The sequence below is a fragment of the Gossypium hirsutum genome, chromosome A06 (assembly GCF_007990345.1).
Source record: "Gossypium hirsutum isolate 1008001.06 chromosome A06, Gossypium_hirsutum_v2.1, whole genome shotgun sequence".
NCBI classification, from domain to species: Eukaryota; Viridiplantae; Streptophyta; class Magnoliopsida; order Malvales; family Malvaceae; genus Gossypium; species Gossypium hirsutum.
The window spans coordinates 20208205-20228049 of NC_053429.1; the positions used below are offsets into that span (position 1 = coordinate 20208205).

Consider the following 19845-nt stretch of genomic DNA (forward strand, 5'->3'; position numbering starts at 1 on the left):
AACAAGCTAAGCTTACAAGGGAAAAGGATTTAAGGTGAGTTTTTGTAATCTACTTTTGGGTGATTAATGATGTTGTGGTTTTGGTTTAATTACCTTCGTTTTTGTCCTAAGTTTTCCTAGACCATGATTGTGTATAAAAGTAATGAATAGGTATGCTATAGATGCAGAACCTCATAAAAGTATGTGAATGATTGTTGATTGTTTGTTTAGTTACCATATAGTGTTTGAATAATTAGCGTACTGTGTGTTTGTAAATAGCGCTTTGCCTTTGTATGAAATGCATGTTTATTATGTATGTGAAGCATGGAGGAATTTTACCTTGATGAAGTAGATGGAGATAGGAATATTTGGCACATTGGAGGAATAGGCGACTTCAAATGGGAATTTAAGGAAGTAAGACATCGCAAAAATGGTTAGCTAATGGCACGTTAGAATGAAATCGTGATGACGATTATCGATTAGTCCTTCGGAGTGGTATAATGATGATGATTTATAGGTTCCATAGAGAAACACTGTGACGACGGTCTACAAGATCCATAGAGCGAGATTGTGATGATGGTATTCAGGTCTTATAGGGCAACACCTCAAAGGAGTTTATAAGGTATAAGGCCATAGCTCGGCTATGGTAACCGGTGCAATTCGTTAGGTCGTTAAACATAGGGATTAAGATGTAAAACCATAGCTTGACTATGGCAACCAATAAAGTCCGCCAGGACATTAAACATGGGGTTACATATGTATGACCATAGCTTGACTATGGCCACATGGGTAGTCCACTAGGACGTAAAACATGTTGTTATAAATGTGAAGTCTTCAAAATCATATACCAGGAGACCTACTAAGGTATAAAGTAGAAGTCGTGGTGGGACACATTAAAAAGGCCTTCAATCGGCCCATAATCGGGCACTAATTTTTTTTAAAAAGGCCCACACAGGCGTGTGTCCCACACGACCCAAAAAGCTAGCCTATGTGGTTCACACGACTACGAAATCTCACACAGCCTACCAACACGAGTTGCAAAAACACACACAACTGTGTGCTCCACACGGCTTACCATATAGTCGTGGGGCGCATACAATCAATCACACGGCTTGCACACACAACCGTGTGATGCTAGGCAGTTTCGAAAAACAGCCATGTTTCATAATTTTATTAAGTTTCGATTGAGTTTTTAGGTTCATTTCACACACTTGATAGTGAAATTGGTCGACCACACCACCAGCAACTCACAATACCTACATTCGTTTTATAAATCACACTAATTAATCGAGGAAAAACTCATCTAAAACATATCTTTAGCCTGAAACTTTAGATCCTAACAACATTCGAGTACTTCTCCAAAACAGCGTCCAAATCAAATATTACTCCGCTGGAGGAGTTTGATTTGCGCATCCTTCGCCTATTCAAAGCATAAAAAAATTTGTCGCTATCAAGAACAAGAACGAACTCTAACATAATCCCTATATTAAACGAAGAACGGTTAACCAAAATAATGGAAAAAGAATAAACAATGTTTATTTACACTTATCTTGATTATAATCGCAAAAGAGGAGTCAACAGATAGCCTTACAATGATTTATTGGCAACAAAAAAAATAACAACACAAGAAAAAAATAAAGAAACAAAAGAAAAGGAAAAAGAACGTGGCTAAAGGAGATGGGAAAGATGGTTTAGGAAGGAGGAAAATTAGAAATTTGGTAGGATTAAATTAAAATAAAATAAATAAAAAGGTTTAACTTGATACAAATCCCACATACCAGATTTTTATAGAATGCAAACAATACTCTAATACCTAATAAAAACCTAAGCAAAAATATTCCATACTTGTGCACCACGGGATTCGGACACAAGACCAAAGGGTAAGCTGAACCTTTACCATTGAACCACTAGGTTCATCATTGTCACAACCCAATGAGAAATAAAATATAAGCCCTAAGGCTCAAGCTTAACACAATGTCATAATTGATATGAAAAATTCAAAATAAGGGAATCGAACTCAAGACCTAAAGCAGACTTTCAAGGCACTTAACCAACATACCAAATCAAATTGTTTGACAAACATACACACATAGAAATTTAAGAATTTGGGGCAATACAAAATCCATGAATAGGTTCAAGATCTATTCTTCTTGGGTCTAGTCTAATGTACTGTCAATCATATCTATGTTTCTATCTTTTGAGAGTCATCTGCTTCGATGCCTAGGAAAACAAATCTCCCCAGTTGGACTTGATAGATAACATATTATTCTTTTAATCGGTTTGCTCATTTCTTATTAGACTAAGGATAAGTTCAGGTTCATCTACTAATATAAGTTTTCTTTTAATATCACGATCCAACCACGTGAAATTGTTCAGTATTAGTTTAAACATTAGACAACCAATGAACAACATTGGCTTCTATTTTTCTTTCCGTGTAAAAACCATTTGAGAACAATCATACAAAGTAAATTGATGTAATCAATGAATTTGTCTTAATAATCAATTTGTTCGGAAAAATTACAAGTTTACAAACAAATATATTACACTCAAGGCACTAGATCCAACGATAAAAAGGGTCCACTCGAGGCCATAAAAATTATAGTTGATACCATGCCCACGATTAAAGAAGGAGCATGCAACCGTTGATTTTGACTTTTTCTGGTTTTGTCGCTTGATATATTTCTCGATATAATATCGCCAGCACTGCAGTCCCCAACTAAGCCGTCCCACTTCTTTCAAGTCGGCTAGTAGTAGTAGCCACCTTAAATGTACCAGATTTCGAGATTTATCAGGCATAAGCAGACCCCGGTCAACTTCAAGATGAATACACGCACGAATTGTTCTTTTTCAATATCACTTGAGAAAACCTCTATATGTTTGAAGTTGTCCTACAACTATCCCATCTTGATCCATATAGCCATAAACTTGTTCGACACCTTCTTTAGTAGTTGGTCGCATGTTGCACTTCAATCAGCACTCGCCAATGGCCTCATAATGACTTCCCCACTGACCGGTAGACTGAGTTGTAAACCAATATCCTCGAGTGTGATTGTACACTCATCGTAGGAAATATGAAATGTGTATGCCTTCAGTCTCCATCTTTCCACTAAAGCACTGATAAATGGGAGATCCAATTTAATCCCCCAAAGCATGCATACCACGTATAAGAATCTCGCATCTCGTAAGTGCCCATGAATGACAACCGATGCACTCACATTTAAATTGTGTATGTACATCTCCAAAATCTGATCTTTGACCTAAGTACAAACATAAAAGATTAATAATGTTGACAACATAATAATTAACTAATTAAAATTTATTAATTTAATAATATTTTCTTACCTTTTGTTATTGAATGTTGGAGATGTACTTGTCATCCAAACGAATAATTTGATTTGTCATTTTACAAATTATAAGGAATAAAATAAAATTGAAGAAAAATAAGATTCAGAAAATCATTTAAAATTAAATTATCAAGAGAATTAAATTATGGTTTTGGGGTTTGCACCTTTATCCTTTTTTTTTGGATTGACACCCTTAACATTATGATTTTCTAAAAGTCAACCCAATTTTAATGGGATATGTGAGTTGATCGTCAATCAACCGTAGATAGATGCATGCTTGACCAATTTCAAATATGTCTACCCTTTCTCATTTTTTTTTCTTTCCCTTTGCTCTTGCAGTCTGCCCATCTCCAACTCCAATAAGCTCTCTCCATTTCACTTTCTCCCTAAACATCCCAAAACCACTGTCGCCTTCCCTCTCACTCCTCACTGTCCCAACCCCCACTACTACTTATTTCCCTTTCACTCCTCACCTTCGATCTTACCATAAACATCCCAAAATCTCTCGTATCATCATCGTTGTTATTATTCATCTCCATCTCCATCCTCATCATCCTCCTCCCCACCATCATCAACATCCAATCCATCTTCCTTAGCCCTTATTAAGCTTGCCGCAGCTGAAGGCTTAAACAAATACGAAGATTGATTGCGAGTGTTGCGTCCGGGATCAGATTTCATTATCACGGTCTCAAAATCTTCGGCATCGTCATCGTTGTCAAAGTTTGTAGGAAAAAGCAAAAAGAGGACTCACTATTGTAACCCATTTTCGAGTATAGCTGGCTTTTCTATGGTCTAATCCATGGAAATACCGAAGCCAAATCAAACTCAACTGACATAAATCCATTAATCAGCCTCATTTAGCTCTTCCAAAATGTCACTAAAACCTCCAACAAAGAGAAAACAATGCTCAACAAAGTCTCCTCTTTGTTGTATTGCCTTCTCAAGAAAACCCAAAACAAAAACAAAAGATAATCGACTTAGATTCTGCTAGATCTAACAGGAAAAAGAGAGGAAAAAAAGGGTTAGAAATCTATGGCTCTGATTTTCTCTCTCAAACATTATAATAAATAAATCGATATGAAAGTCTAATCAATCGATGGTTGAACACAATAGCGACAACAGCTATAGGGGAAGAGAGAAAGAGGAGAAAAACAAAGAAGATAGGAATAAAATGAAAAAAAGAAAATTTTTTAAACAATTTTGTTTTTATAGATGACGCCATCTATAACCTTTTGCTTATGTGGCACGCCACATATGCCACATAGGCTACTTCATTAACTTGCGATTTGATTGACGGTCAACTCACGTTTACCATTAAAGTTGAGCTGATTTCTGAAAAAAATCATAATGTTGAGGGTGTTAATCCAAAAAAAAAAGGTTAAAGGCTCAAACTCAAAAACCCATACATGTTGAGGGTATTTTTTTTTTTACAATTATGCCAATTAAGAATTGAAAGAATAAAAAATAAGTTTGAATTGAAAAGAATGAAGTTTGGAGGGATTTATATAGGAAAAAAATTATGGTTGTTGAGGTGTAACCATTGGAATTGTGATCATTAGGGGAAAGTTACTGTTGCCCTGAATATGCGTCTTATAGGGCGCGTGTTGTCATTTCTCTCTTAAAAAATAGCATATCCCATAAATATATATATAAAAAAACAACCTATTTACTTAAATATTAAAAAATTTAGCATATTTCATTAATTTACTCACAATTACATTCTCAAAGGAAACTATATTACACCTATGTTATGTCGGATGAGAATATTATATTTTTCACTTGACAATTTTTTGCCACTCACACAAGTTATTTTCAGCAAAATGAATGAAAGCTTATTTTATTTTATTTTAAACTTGTCTTTTTACTTATCCTTTTTTTTGATAAAAGACCGGGTATTTTATTGATTATAAAAGAAACATAAACTATAGGCCCAACAGACCATTAGACCCAAACCTATAACATTATAAAACATGAATAAAATCCGGCCTCACAAAAGATAATAATGAGACCTTTCTGACCAGCAATAAATGCTAATCGTATAGAGAAAGAAAAGTAATAAATGAAAAGAGAAAAAATGAAATTTAAAATCTACCCTGGTCATATCAAAATGGTGGATACCATTTTCTTGATTTGTCTTTTCAAAAACCTTACCGTTCTGACGATAGCAGTTCCCAAAGAAATTATTTTACTTGCTATCTCCTTATTGAAAACCATTTCCATCATGAAATGCCTCATCAATCTAGATTTTGAGACCGTCTTCTCTCCAAAGCAGCAAGATGACGATTCATTCCTTCTCCCATCAGGTACGAATTTTCTCCCCTACTGAGAGCATCCTTTGCGAGTCGATGTGCTTACATGTTCCCTGATCTGTGTATAAATTGAAAAGTAATCTCTTGAAAACAAGGTTTCGTGTTCTGAATGTCTCTGATAATAGCTCTTATCACTAATTTGTCTGTGAAATTCGTTTGGCATTTTTTTATTATTGTTTTAGAGTCCCCTATAAGTTTGATCGACTGTACTCTTAATTCAATCCCTAACTTTGTGCCTTCTAAACACGCATACGCTTTCGCTGCAAATGGGGAGGAAATGTTGGTATGGATGATCATTTTCAAGGCCAGTAACTCCCCCCTCAGATCCCAAACCACCAGGCCTGTGATAACCTAAAGGTTCTACTGTTAAATGCCGCATCAAATAGGATCGTTACTCTCGACCTGTCCTTCTAGATACTGTAAGTTCTGTTTGTAGTAGCAGTGGCCTTCATTCTTCTTACTCCCTCGTGTTCTGCCATGAGTCTTTGTATATGCTTTGCTAAATCTCTTCCTATTATATTTCCCTTCTCGTACAGGAGCTTATTTCTGAAAAACCATATTAACCATTAAGCATAATAGAATAATCGGCATTGAGTATTAGTTCCTCTCTTAAAAACCCAGGTCAGCCATTCCCATAGACTTTGGTTCATATTATTCATGACCCAGGATAAATATAACGCCTGCCAGACTTCTTTTGTTGTAGGATATTCTTATAAAATATGAAGGTTGTCTTCAACCCAGGCACAGTAGTGGGGGCATCTATCATTAGTAGTGACTCTTCTATACCTGAGATTGGCTATATTAGGAATGAAATCCCAGAAAATTCTCCAGATAGTAATTGCAATTTTTGGAGATAACTGTAGACTCTATAATTTTTTGTAAAATTCTTTTGTTTCGGTCTGTAAATAAGTACTAGGCTCTAGAATAGCATCTTGTAATAGTTTATAGGCACTGCGTACTGAAAACTCACCGGATTCCCCCTTCCACACTTGAATATCCTTGTGAACAGTATCAGCAAGCGGAATCAGAAGGATTTTCTGAGTAATATCCCCTCTGAAGGTACTATTAATCAAATCTGTTTTCCATTTCCTATTTGTATTATCAGTAAGATCTGAGACTAACTGTAATTCCCCATTGTATGGAACGTTCTGCCTGTCAATTATGTCGATCCCTTGTATCCAACTATCTTCCCAGATAGAAATTTTGTCTCCTCTATCCACTCTCCAGCACATCCCTTTTTGAAGAAGCCCTTTCGCTACCCAGATACTCTTCCAAGTGAGTGAAGGTAAACTTCCCAACTCTGCGTTTAAGAAACTTGATTGCGGATAGTACTTTGCTTTTAAAACTCTAGCTAATAACGAATTGGGATAATTAATGAGGCGCCAACCCTGTTTGGCTAATAACCCAACATTAAATTGACCAAAATTTTGGAAACCTAGCCCACCATTTTCTTTTAATAAACACATGTGTTTCCAAGTACACTAATGAATTGCCCATTTTCCATGTCACTTTTGCCACCAGAACCTTGCAACAATACTTTCAAGATCTTCACATAAAGTCTTCAGTAGTAAGAAACAGGCCATGGTATAAGTTGGAATAGCCTGAAGAATTGCTTTAATAAAAACTTCCTTTCCCCCTTGAGATAAATACCTGTTACTCCAATTATCATGAGCCTATCCTTCAGATTTTGAAAAGATTCCTTTTTCCTCCGTCCCACCATATTCGGCAACCCTAAATACCGTTTTAGATCATTCGAACTACGAACCCCCAACAAATTGACCACCAGTCTCCTATCATCCTCCGATGTATTCGTACTAAAAAATAAAGTTGATTTTTCAAAATTAACACTTTGACCTGAGCAGGCTTTATACTCACATAAAATTTCTTTAAATAGACTCGCTCCCCTACTTGTTGCATCCCCAAATAAAATGCAATCATCGACAAATAATAGGTGAGATATCTGTGGACCTCTTCTACAAACTTTAACCTCTTTCAAAAGACTCCCATTCATCGCTAATCTCAATAAGCTCGATAAACCTTCACCACATACAAGAAACAAGAACTGACTCAACGGATCCCCTTGTCTAAGACCTCTAGATGGAAAAAACTTTTCCCCAATCTGTCCGTTAATGGCTACTGAATACGAAACAGATGTTACACATTCCATAATAGCATCCACCCATTTTTGATCAAACCCCATCCGTATCATTACCTCCTTTATAAAATCCCATTCAACCCTATCATATGCTTCTTTTTACTTATCCTTTTAATTTCAAGTTTAAATTTATATTAATTATTTGTCATGTTATGATAAACTATTTTAATACATATAAATAAATTTTTACCTTATATTATTACACTAATAACCAAATAAAGTTATAATATTTAAAAAAAATAGAAAGAAAGAAACTAAGATGGGGGATTTTTATAAAATAAATTGTCACTTTAGAATTACCTTAACACACTGATTTGCGTCACGAATCCATTCCCAATATATTTGATTGGTACTTAAAATACTAATACTAAATAAATTAATACGAATTTGAAAACGTGGCCCCCTTTCCTCACATGTACAGCAAAAACCTCTCCCATTTGCTATATTTTTTTTGTACATTAAACGTGACCACAGTCGTCAGCCCCAACAATCCGAAAGCCAGCTATAAATTATACTCCCCAGAACAACGGAGAGGTATCGAAATAATCATTAACCAAAAAAAAAAAAAAAAGAAAGAAAGAAAGAAGTGTGAAAAAAAAAATGGGAAGGAGTCCTTGTTGTTCTAAGGAAGGCCTTAACAGAGGAGCTTGGACTGCTCTTGAAGACAAAATTCTTAAAGATTATATCAAAGTACACGGTGAAGGTCGTTGGAGAAATCTCCCCAAAAGAGCTGGTTTGTATAATTTTAACACCAATTTTTATATCTTCTTATTTCCGTCCAAAAACAAGCATTACCCAAACATGTCTTTTATAGGTCTTAAGAGATGTGGGAAAAGTTGTAGGCTTCGGTGGTTGAATTATTTGAGACCTGATATTAAAAGAGGTAACATATCACCTGACGAGGAAGAGCTTATCATCAAACTCCACAAACTCTTGGGAAACAGGTCTGTTTTTATATCTTGAGATTGATGTCGATTGAATGCTTATTAGTGTTTATAACTGTGTTCCCTGTTAATGCAGATGGTCTTTGATAGCTGGGAGGCTTCCAGGACGAACAGACAATGAAATAAAGAATTACTGGAACACCAACTTAAGTAAAAGAGTTTCCGATCGTCAAAAGTCACCCGCCGCTCCTTCGAAAAATCCCGAGGCGGCTCGACGAGGAACTGCTGGTAATGGCAATACCAATGGTAATGGTAGTGGTAGTTCCTCGACACACGTGGTGCGGACAAGGGCGACAAGGTGCTCCAAGGTTTTCATAAACCCTCCTCACTACACACAAAACAGAGACCCAAAGCCTTCTTCAACTTGTTCAAATCATGGGGATCACCGGGAACCTAAAACAATGAATGAGTTGTTATTACCGATAATGTCAGAATCCGAGAATGAAGGGACGACCGATCATATATCATCGGATTTTACATTTGACTTCAACATGGGAGAGTTTTGTTTATCGGATCTTTTGAATTCCGATTTCTGCGATGTAAACGAGCTTAATTACAGCAATGGTTTTGATTCGTCACCCTCACCGGATCAGCCTCCTATGGATTTCTCCGACGAAATGCTAAAAGAGTGGACGGCCGCCGCCTCCACTCACTGCTGTCACCAAAGTGCGGCTTCCAATCTCCAGTCCTTGCCTCCATTTATTGAAAATGGAATTGAATGACCTTGAAAAAATAAAAGACGAAAAATATTTTCTCATGTAAACTAAATAAACACATCTTCCATCAATAATTCTGCTCTTCTTCTTCTTCTTCTTCTTTGTGTGTGTGGGGTTTAAGTCTCTCAAAGGACTGTTTTGTCGACGAATTTTCCATAAGATTTCCACGTGGGAATGTTGGCTTGTTTCTTCCGTATCAATTTCGATAATATTTTTCTATTAAGAAATTACTGTTGCGGAAGCGACGATAATATTAATAACAATATTATCAGAAATATTTAGATAATTATTATGCCAACAATTATACTAAGAAAATTCCCAGTTAAATTGGAGGGGTCACAATGGTCCCGCTTAAAACCCAACAACTAGACAGAACTCACTTAGATATTTATAGCAATAATAACTAAATAAATATAACCAACATAAAGCTATTAAATAAAAGCAAACAAATAAGAAATAAAATACCAGAGTTTTAACGAGGTTCGGCCAATTTAGCTTACGTCCTCGGACACTACCAAATTAATATTTCCTCTAGAAATATTACAAAGGAGAAGATTTTGGGATGATACAACCAAAGGGGGAGGGGTTCTATATATAACAAACCAAACCCCCTCCCTTTCTATCTTTTCCTAATGTGGGATATTGCCAATATTCAACAAATCTCCACCTTGGCGATATTCCACATCTTCGAACATCTTCTCATAACACAAACTTCAATAGTGTCTTCAATTTTGCAACCAATCGCCTTCTTCCCTTTTGGTAGTTGTGCCAGCTTCCACATCTTGTTTTTCTCTAGAGATTGCATTTCCTCTTCCATTGCACCTAACCATCTATTATTCTCTAAACTCTGAATGGCTTCGGTGTAAGTGGATGGAATATTATCAACAACTGGAAGTGCATAAGCTACCGTGTCAGTGAAACGAGCAGGTTTCTGAATTTCTCGTCTCTGCCTTCTGACTGCAATTGGCTCTGATTGCTGTTGAGGTTCTTGGGTAGAAACCTCTTCCTCATCTGACTCTGCATCTGCCAATGAAGAATCACTAGTGGTACCTTTTGCTGGAATTACCACACTCTGCTCAAACTCCACCTGCTGCGGAGTACACTCCACCTGCTGCGAAGTACTACTCACTCCTTCTGGATTTACCTTATTCAACATGGCAGATTCATGAAAGGTAACATCCCTACTGATTATCGTCTTCTTTGCCTCTAGACACCACAAACGATATCCCTTAACACCAGCATTGAAGCCCATGAATAGAGCCTTCTTTGCTCTTGGATCTAACTTTGATTCTTTCACATGATAATATGCAATAGAACCAAAAATGCGCAAGGTGTCATAATCAGTAGCAGGTTTTCCATACCATTTCTCCAAAGGAGTCTTGCCATTTATAGCAGATGATGGCAAATGATTGATGAGATGTTGAGCGTACGTCACAGCCTCAGTCCAAAACTTTCTATCTAATCCAGCATTAGATAACATACATCGAACTTTCTCCACAAGCGTTCGATTCATACGCTCTGCCACCCCATTCTGTTGCGGTGTTCCACCTACGGTGAAGTGCCTTACTATGCCACAATCTTGGCATATCTTCAGGAAAGGATCGCTTTTATATTCTCCACCGTTGTCTGATCGGAGAACCTTAATCTTCCTTCCTGTCTGATTTTCAACTTTAGTTTTCCACTTAAGGAAAACTTCAAGCACCTCATCTTTGTTCTTCATAGGAAACACCCAAACTCGTCTGGAAAAATCATCAATAAAGGTGACAAAATAACGTCTTCCTCCAAGTGATGGAGTCTTGGACGGTCCCCATACATCAGAATGCACATAATCCAGAATACCTTTAGTATTGTGAATCCCAGTGCCAAATTTCACCCTTCGTTGTTTTCCCAGAACACAATGCTCGCAAAATTCAAGTTTGCAAGTCTTTGTACCTTTCAATAATCCTTGCTTGGCTAGAGTTTGCAAGGATTTTTCACCAGCATGGCCCAAACGCATATGCCACAGCTGTGTTGCCTCAGCGTCCTTCTTGGTACTCGTAATTGCTGCTGCTGTTGTCCCGACCACTGTACTACCTTGGTAGTAATACAGATTGTTCTTTCTTATGCCTTTCAACATCACCAATGCTCCTGAAGTTGCTTTAAGAACTCCATCTCGTATTGTCACAACTAGGCCTTTAGATTCTAACGACCCCAAAGAGATGAGATTCTTTTTCAACTTTGGGACATATCGTACATCCCGCAAAATTTTAGTAGATCCATCATGACTCCTCAGTTTAATTGAACCTATCCCGGCTATTTTACATGTGTTATCATTACCCATGTAAACAACCCCTTCATCTAGTTTTTGAAATTCAAAGAACCATTCCCGAATGGGACACATATGATAGGAACAACCAGAATCCATGATCCACTCATCTGCATATAATGTTGAAGATGTCATACTAAGAGAAAAGTCTGACTCTGCTTCACTATTGCATTCTGCAACATTTGCATCTTGCGGAGTCTTCCCTTTTTTCTTCAATTTTGGACAATCTTTCTTCCAATGTCCTTTTTCTTTGCAAAAAGAACATTCATCTTTGGCAACAGCTCGACCTTTGGACTTTCTTCTCTTCCCCTTAGACTGACTTTGCTGACGACCTCTTGTTACCAATGCTTCCACTGCTGCTTCACCTGAACCTTTCAACTTATCCTTTCGGCGTAGTTCATAGCTATACAATGCAGCAGTTACTTCATTGAAAGTTACTTCCAATTTTCCATGAAGTAGAGTAGTTTCAAGGTACTCAAACTCCTCAGGAAGCGATCCCAACAACATTAACGCCAAGTCTTCGTCTTCAAAAGTCACATCCAAATTCAACAAATCAGCCACCAGCTGATTAAAATTGGTAATGTGCTCGTTCATCGTGGTACCAGGAACATAACTGAAACGAAACAGTCTTTTCTTCATATGTAACTTATTTTGACTGTTCTTCTTCAGAAATTTCTCCTCCAATGCTTTCCACAATTTACTTGCAGAAGTCTCTTTACTGAATGTATACTTCTGCTCTCTGGAAAGACATGATCGAATTGTACCACATGCCAATCGGTTGATGGTCTTCCATTCTTTATCATCAACCCCTTCTGGTTTTTCTTCCTCAATGGCAATATCTAGACCCTGTTGAAAGAGGGCATCTAGAAGCTCACTTTGCCACATGCCGAAATGACCTGTTCCATCAAAAATTTCCACTACAAATCTCGTATTTGCAGTTCCAATCCTCGGCAAAATGTACGAAGTGGAAGTTGTTGATATGGATGGTTTTTCTTCTGTCATTTTTGCCATAGCTTCTACTTAATAGCCACCAAATGCAGAATACCCACAAGCTTTAGGAAATGTTTCTGATGTGTAAGATCAGACTAAGTTGCAAACACAGAGCATACTACAAAACCTTGGCTCTGATACCAATTGTTGCGGAAGCGACGATAATATTAATAACAATATTATCAGAAATATTTAGATAATTATTATGCCAACAATTATACTAAGAAAATTCCCAGTTAAATTGGAGGGGTCACAATGGTCCCGCTTAAAACCCAACAACTAGACAGAACTCACTTAGATATTTATAGCAATAATAACTAAATAAATATAACCAACATAAAGCTATTAAATAAAAGCAAACAAATAAGAAATAAAATACCAGAGTTTTAACGAGGTTCGGCCAATTTAGCTTACGTCCTCGGACACTACCAAATTAATATTTCCTCTAGAAATATTACAAAGGAGAAGATTTTGGGATGATACAACCAAAGGGGGAGGGGTTCTATATATAACAAACCAAACCCCCTCCCTTTCTATCTTTTCCTAATGTGGGATATTGCCAATATTCAACAATTACAACATAAATTCTTTTATCATTGTCTTTTTATGTGTTATTTTTGTTACTTATATATATTTTTAATAAATTATATTAATTTTTAGATATGTTACATAAGAAATTTTTTTTAAAAATATATAAAAAAACACTTGTCTATATTTAATATTTTCTTTTAACTTAATTAAATTATTTAATTTTTTTTTTGTTTTTTTTCCGGTGTATAATTTCTTTTCTTCGAAACTTTTAATTAAATTGAAGATAATATGAGTGCAAAATAATATTTATATCTCTTTGAAAATTGATGATATAATATTATTCTATTGGTGCCTTAAAATTATATATATATTTTAAAAAAAATTGAAATTCTCTCTCAATATTTGAGAAACTAAAATAAATAGGTTTGACTGTTTTTGGCTCTGCGCGTCACTTTCAACAATCAACCTTTCTTAAATATATAAACTATGTTTTCATGTGAATAAATTATTTTTACTTTTTAAGTTGATGAAATATAACATATATGGAAACATGAAATAATATATACATTGTTTTTTTTTTATAAAAAAATCATCATATATTTTATTCATTTTTAAATATAATTTTAGAAGATGTGATAGCTTTTGGTGTTCAAGACTTGACCCATAATAAAATTAATTTATTTTCTTTAACATAATGCAAAAAATTAATTTCATTTGACCTGATTTATTCTAATTCTACTAACACAAAATTCCTAGTATTGCTTATGGGTCATTTTATTATTTAAAATTTGGTTTAATTTGCCACAAGAAAATATCTAGGAAAGTGGTTTTAGTTTTTGAAACCTGTGGATTTTGTAAAGGAAACTATGATTAATGATTTAAGCGTTAATTATAAACTTTGTAGGTAGTGGTAATTATTACCTGCTCCATTGAAAATTATTTGTAGAGCCTAACCTTTTCCCACGCTTGCATCTCCATTGTTTTCAAGTTGATTAGTTGCCCCATTTTCCTTTCTTTTTATATTTGCAAAGGAATATTTTTATTTTTGTTCAAAAAGTTTCTTTATAATTTTTTAATGCAACAAGATCTGCTTCAGTTCTCTTCACCCACTAATCTAACTTACTGTCATTTATTATAACTTTTTTTTTTAATCCAACAACATCTTTTCTTTTTTTCATCTACCAACCTTATTCATCTTAACTTATATAATATTAGATGTTCAGTTCATTTCAGCCAATTATTGATTAGTGCTGTCATACCTAAACATAATTCAAATACTCGAATTTAAATGACTTTTTTTGAAAAAAAAAATCTAAAATTAAATATATGTTGTGTAACACCCAAAATCCTATATATTTATTTTTGTTTGTCTATGACATAAATTTGTATTTGCTTCAGTGGTTAAAGGTATGTGTGAGAGGTTCCAAGTTCAAGCCTTGCATTTGACAAATTTTGGTATTTTTATGGATAAGGCCTTACTCTGGTTCAGTAGACTTAAGCTTAAATGTAAGTGAGATTATATTAGAATGAGTCTGCTGGTCTGGTGGTTAAGTTGAGTGTTAATATGTTGGAGGTTTGGAGTTTGAGTCCTGCGTGAGCAAGGGAGTTTATAGGTTCTGGAGTGCTCAAGGATCGTTTAAGCATCGAATCGTAATAGGTGAATACTCCGATTGCACAGAAAATGAGTTTCGACGAAAGCCAAAAAGCGTTCTGTCGACGCCAAATAGGCATCTGGTCGCCCGTGTGGTAGGCCGTGTATCAGTACACGAGCGTGTGGTCGATGAACCAGGTTGTGCGCATGCTACACAGGCACGATGGACACAGCCGTGTGAAAGTTGGTAGGCCGTGTGTAAGACACGGGCTCAGTCAATTGGGCCATGTGGGCCAATTGAGCGTGTGAGCCCACACTGGCGTGTGGGAATTTGGGCCAAGGCCAATTTGGATCGTGTGGGCCACACAGACGTGTGGGGCCACATGGGCTTGTGAGTCCATTTGTCTAAAATATATTATAGGATTAAACGAGTCGCCCAAGACGACTGTGATCTGTCGTAAGGTCGGTAAGCATTACTTATACCCCTATTCTGAGATATGATACTGTGATGCATGTATATGTATATGTTCTGATTTGATTACGAGTATATGATTGTTATTCTACACTATAGCATGTCATTCTTGTATGATTCATTGCATTGAGGTGGGTTTGATGAAGTGAAGGAAGAACTAAAGGGCTTCATAAGCCCTTTATCTGGCAGGTAAGCTTCGTATTTATGTTATGTGCCGCATTACGGTACACTATGGTGTGTAGGGTTGGATGGGTTGATTTTATCCCCGTATTTGGTGTGTAAGGATGAATGGATCGATTTTATCCCCACATGATGTGTTAGGTTGGACGGAGTTAGTGTGCAGGGTTGGTGGGCATGTTGCTGATATTCTGATCTGTTACGCATGTCATATCTGTGATGGGCTAAAGCCCTACGTCTGATCTGATTATGTTTCCGGATGGGCCAAAGTCTCCACCAATTCTGTAAAAGGCTTAGGCCTGGATTATGATTGTATTCTGCTATTTGATTATGCATGCTGAACTGTGGGGATGTACACACTGAGTTTGCAAAAACTCACACTTTATTTGTTTACCTGTTCAGGTAATCCCCAGCAGTAGGCGGATTGGCGCAGTGGAGGACTAGACGGTGACCACGACCACACATGTTCTAGTTTATGAACTTTCGACTATAGCTTATTCATTATTTCTAGGAACTTTGATTTAATTTTGGACTTGGACTTTTGGTTTTAATCTGGGTTTTTGAACTGTGATTTTGGAATATGAATTGCAACGCCAAAGCATGTTTTTTAAACTTAACTAAGGTTTTCGTAAGTAAAATAGTAACAAGAAGTATTTGGATATTAAAGCTTTCGCGAGATTAGAAATGTTTTCAAGCCAATTAATAAATTTATGGTTTCTTTCAAACTGAGTAGCAGACAATATTTGGAACGATTTTTATGTGTTGAAAGGTTTGCCAAAACACTCTCATGTGACATTGCCGGATTCGGCCATAACGACTAGGCCGGGCTTGGGGTGTTATATTTAGTGGTATCAAAGCTAGGTTACAAAACTCGGCTATGGATTGGGTTTTAAATTTGGTTTTTACAAAATAATTTACAATATGACCTAAAATATTTTTGATAAACCGTGGTGCACCGAGTCTCCGGTGCCGATCGTATAAGTTTCTGAAACTCTATTTAGAATTCTCTGAAAGCATGCCTAGAATATAATGTTTGGATCTGTTTGAAAATACTGATGTATGCTATGAAACTGCGGTAGGTAGTATACTTTATTGCAACACTCTAGGTAGTGTAAACCGAAAATCGTAGTAAACTGTGACTTGCGATAACAGACTCTGAATACTCTGATAACTTTACTGCATAAAATATCTGTTAAGAAATATCAAAACTATAAAATGATTTGCATAAAATTTTTAATATAGATTAATTTTAAATTACGATTAGCACACATTGTACTCGTGGACGAGGTACAAGAGGCCGTGGTAAGGGCCGTAGAGGGGATCGAGCTGAGTTTTTCGTATCTAACATGATTCTGAATCTGGACACTAGTGAGACGTTGATGTCCCCTATTACTGAAACTGGATCTGGGACTGGGTCTCATGATCGTGCAGCTAGGGACGACGTATTGTCCTAAGCCATGTTACGAATTCTGGAGAGGGTCACTGGGCCCAACACTGGTTCTGGGGGCCGTGGGTCGGTTATGGAACGACTCCGGTCCAATGAGGCTGAGGTATTTAGGGGCATCGCTAGAGTTGCTCCTAATGTGGTCGAGTATTAGATGGAGGCCACAGAACGTATTATGGACGATCTAGATTTTTCTACTGAGCAGAAACTCAAGGGGGCTGTTTTACTGCTTCGCGATGAAGCATATCAGTGGTGTTTGACGGTTAAGGAGGGCACTCAGCCCGACCAGTTGACATAAGATCTGTTTAAGACGGCTTTCCAAAACAAGTATGTGGGAGCCAGTTATATTGACGCTAGGAGGCTTGAGTTCCTAAATCTTACTCAAAGAGATCGTTCAGTGGCTGAGTATGAGGCCGAGTTTTTAAGGCTAACTCATTATGCACGAGGCATGTTGGCGATCGAGTATGAGCGCTGTGTCCGTATTGAGCCGGAAATTACAATTTTGTATATTTACACTTTTACCCCTAGGCTCGGGAATTAAACTTCATCCCTTATTATTATGTTTTATGACATGCTGATCATTTTTCCCTTCTATGACAACATCAAATTCTCACTCTAACACATAGTTATGAACAATAACAACTTTTACCGATTAAGCCGTTTTACTCATTTTTGCTTAAAACCGCTTAGCAAAAGTTGTTTAACATAACTTCAGCCTTCATATTCTACCATAAACATCAAAATAAACACATTTCAACTATGGGTATTTTTCCAAATATGAACCCTAGCTTAAATTATTGCTAGAATAAGCTTAATCAAGTTACCGGGATTCCAAAATCGTAAAGAACTTGAAAAACGGGGCTAGAACGGACTTACTATTGAGATTGAAAAGCTTGAAAACCCTAGCCATGGCTTCCCCCATGCTAATTTCAGCCTCCATGAAAAAGATGAATCAATTTTGGCTTTATTTTCCCTTTTTATTTCTTTTAATTACCAAATGACTAAAATGCCCTTAAGGCCTTTCTTTAAAATTTTGTCCTATTCATGCCCATTTTTGTCCAAACGAAATATAATGGTTTAATTCCATTTAAGGACCTCCTCTTTAAACCCCCATTTCAATCAAGTACCTATGAATTAGAACACATATTTTGCAATTTTTGTAATTTAGTCCTAAAAGTCCAATTAAGCACTTTATCAGTAAAATTACTTAACGATATTTTTACACAATATTTTAATCAATAAATAAACCTTAAAACTTAATTGGAATAAATTTTTTGACTTCAAATTTTTGGTTGTAAAACCATCGTTCCGTTTAGGCCCTAAATCGGGCTGTTACAGCAACTTCTGCAAATAAGCCCTAATAGGAAAATTAAACATGCAATCTATAAAATTTCTTATCAATACTCTAACACATGCATCTAATCACTTGGTAAATCATAAAAATTAATCGAAATAAACTTTTCTATCTCAGATTTGTGGTTTTGCAACCACTATTCCATTTAGGCCCTATTTCGAGATGTTACAGTAAAACTCAGTGATATTTCTATAATCCAAATATTTAAAGACAAGATAATATAATATGCACAATTGAATTTTAAGCACATATTAATGTCCAATATCATGACTATCATATGCTATCATATTTCATTTGTTAAGCAATGTCCCAATTCAAACAACTACTATATAAATATGTATTCACATATCAAACCACATTTATTTGTACAATGACATTAGCCATTCAATACTTAACTCATGAATATACCATTTCATACCATACACAATTCTCATCACTTGCTATATAATAGTTTTTCACAATTTGATCCACATATCATTTAAACAATAACATTATCCATTCCATATCCAATTCATTAGTACATAATTTATGTATCTCATTTTCATGTTTCAAATCACTATCACATTTTCAATTCACATACAATATCATCCAATATCAATCATAGTACCGTTTTATTTAATTACCCCTATTAACCCTACTCGGACTTGAACGGATACATGGATCCAACCAACACATAGTTTGGCACCCAGTGCCTTATCGGATAAATCTGAAGTAATATCTATGCCCAGCGCTATATAAATTTGACACCCGGTGTCTCATCAGTTAAACCAAAGTAAATTGGCACTCATTGCCTCATCGACTCGAAGTCGAAGAAATCCTTGAACTCTTCCTATCTTATGGCATGTCATCTATATCCGATCAGCCCGATATAGTTAATAGGGTTTAATTTTACATTTCAAATATAACCAATATCCAATACTAATTTTTCATATAATCACATATATACACATGAATTAAATTCAATCTATAATAATCAATATCCAACTTTCACATTAACACATATTCATTTCAATTCAATAATCAATACATTCAATATGTATCTACCAATTCAATCTATTTCAATCAACTATCAAATGTCAATTACTCACCTTAACACTTATCATATGCATTAAATTGAATTATAACAATTAACAACTAAGTTCGGATTATAGAAATACAAACCGTGAATTCTGAGCTATTCGACGTCCATTTTATCCTTCCCTTTTTTAGTCGAGGATTCTGGTACGACGTTAGCTATGAAATTAAAACAATTAAAATTCATCAATATAACACAATTCAATTTCATATTGAATATTTTAAATTTTCACTCAATATTTGCCTAAATTTCAATTTAGTCCCTTAACTGAGACTAATTTTTATTCTTCATATTTAATTTTATATTTTTATACTAATTTCACTTTAAGCTAAATTTAGCTCCCTATTTTCAATTAAACATATAAATTTTGAATTTTTCACAATTTAGTCCCTATTACTCAAAATTTACAATTTGTTCTGCAATTTAATTCTTTTCCATTTCTAACTTAAAAATATATCA

At 35.7% G+C, this 19845-nt stretch overlaps 2 protein-coding genes across 2 annotated transcripts; one reads left to right on the forward strand and one right to left on the reverse strand.

Annotated features, from left to right (window-relative positions):
• Nucleotides 1–3848: 3848 nt before the first annotated feature.
• LOC121230487 (uncharacterized) lies at nucleotides 3849–7832 on the reverse strand. Its single transcript, XM_041115380.1, has 3 exons — nucleotides 7283–7832; nucleotides 6603–6932; nucleotides 3849–4018 (listed from the first exon to the last, which is right to left on the reverse strand). Exons 1-3 carry the CDS (start codon nucleotides 7830–7832, stop codon nucleotides 3849–3851), a joined length of 1050 nt encoding a protein of 349 aa, XP_040971314.1.
• A 520-nt stretch (nucleotides 7833–8352) lies between these two features.
• LOC107951064 (transcription factor TT2-like) lies at nucleotides 8353–9634 on the forward strand. Its single transcript, NM_001327584.2, has 3 exons — nucleotides 8353–8520; nucleotides 8602–8731; nucleotides 8808–9634. The coding sequence occupies exons 1-3, from the start codon at nucleotides 8388–8390 to the stop codon at nucleotides 9451–9453; spliced, it is 909 nt and encodes a 302-aa protein (NP_001314513.2). The 5' UTR covers nucleotides 8353–8387; the 3' UTR covers nucleotides 9454–9634.
• Nucleotides 9635–19845: the final 10211 nt, after the last annotated feature.

Bases quoted from the DNA above. Each gene is read 5' to 3' on its own strand.
- LOC121230487 (XM_041115380.1), bottom strand. From the start codon at position 7,832: ATGGGGTTTGATCAAAAATGGGTGGATGCTATTATGGAATGTGTAACA. The intron at 6,933-7,282 runs GTATTTATCTCA...TCTTAAACGCAG, and splicing joins CATGATAATTGGAGTAACAG to AGTTGGGAAGTTTACCTTCA. The intron at 4,019-6,602 runs GTGAGTTTTCAG...ACGATGCCGAAG, and splicing joins AGTGTGGAAGGGGGAATCCG to ATTTTGAGACCGTGATAATG.
- LOC107951064 (NM_001327584.2), top strand. From the start codon at position 8,388: ATGGGAAGGAGTCCTTGTTGTTCTAAGGAAGGCCTTAACAGAGGAGCT. The intron at 8,521-8,601 runs GTTTGTATAATT...TGTCTTTTATAG, and splicing joins AAATCTCCCCAAAAGAGCTG to GTCTTAAGAGATGTGGGAAA. The intron at 8,732-8,807 runs GTCTGTTTTTAT...CTGTTAATGCAG, and splicing joins CACAAACTCTTGGGAAACAG to ATGGTCTTTGATAGCTGGGA.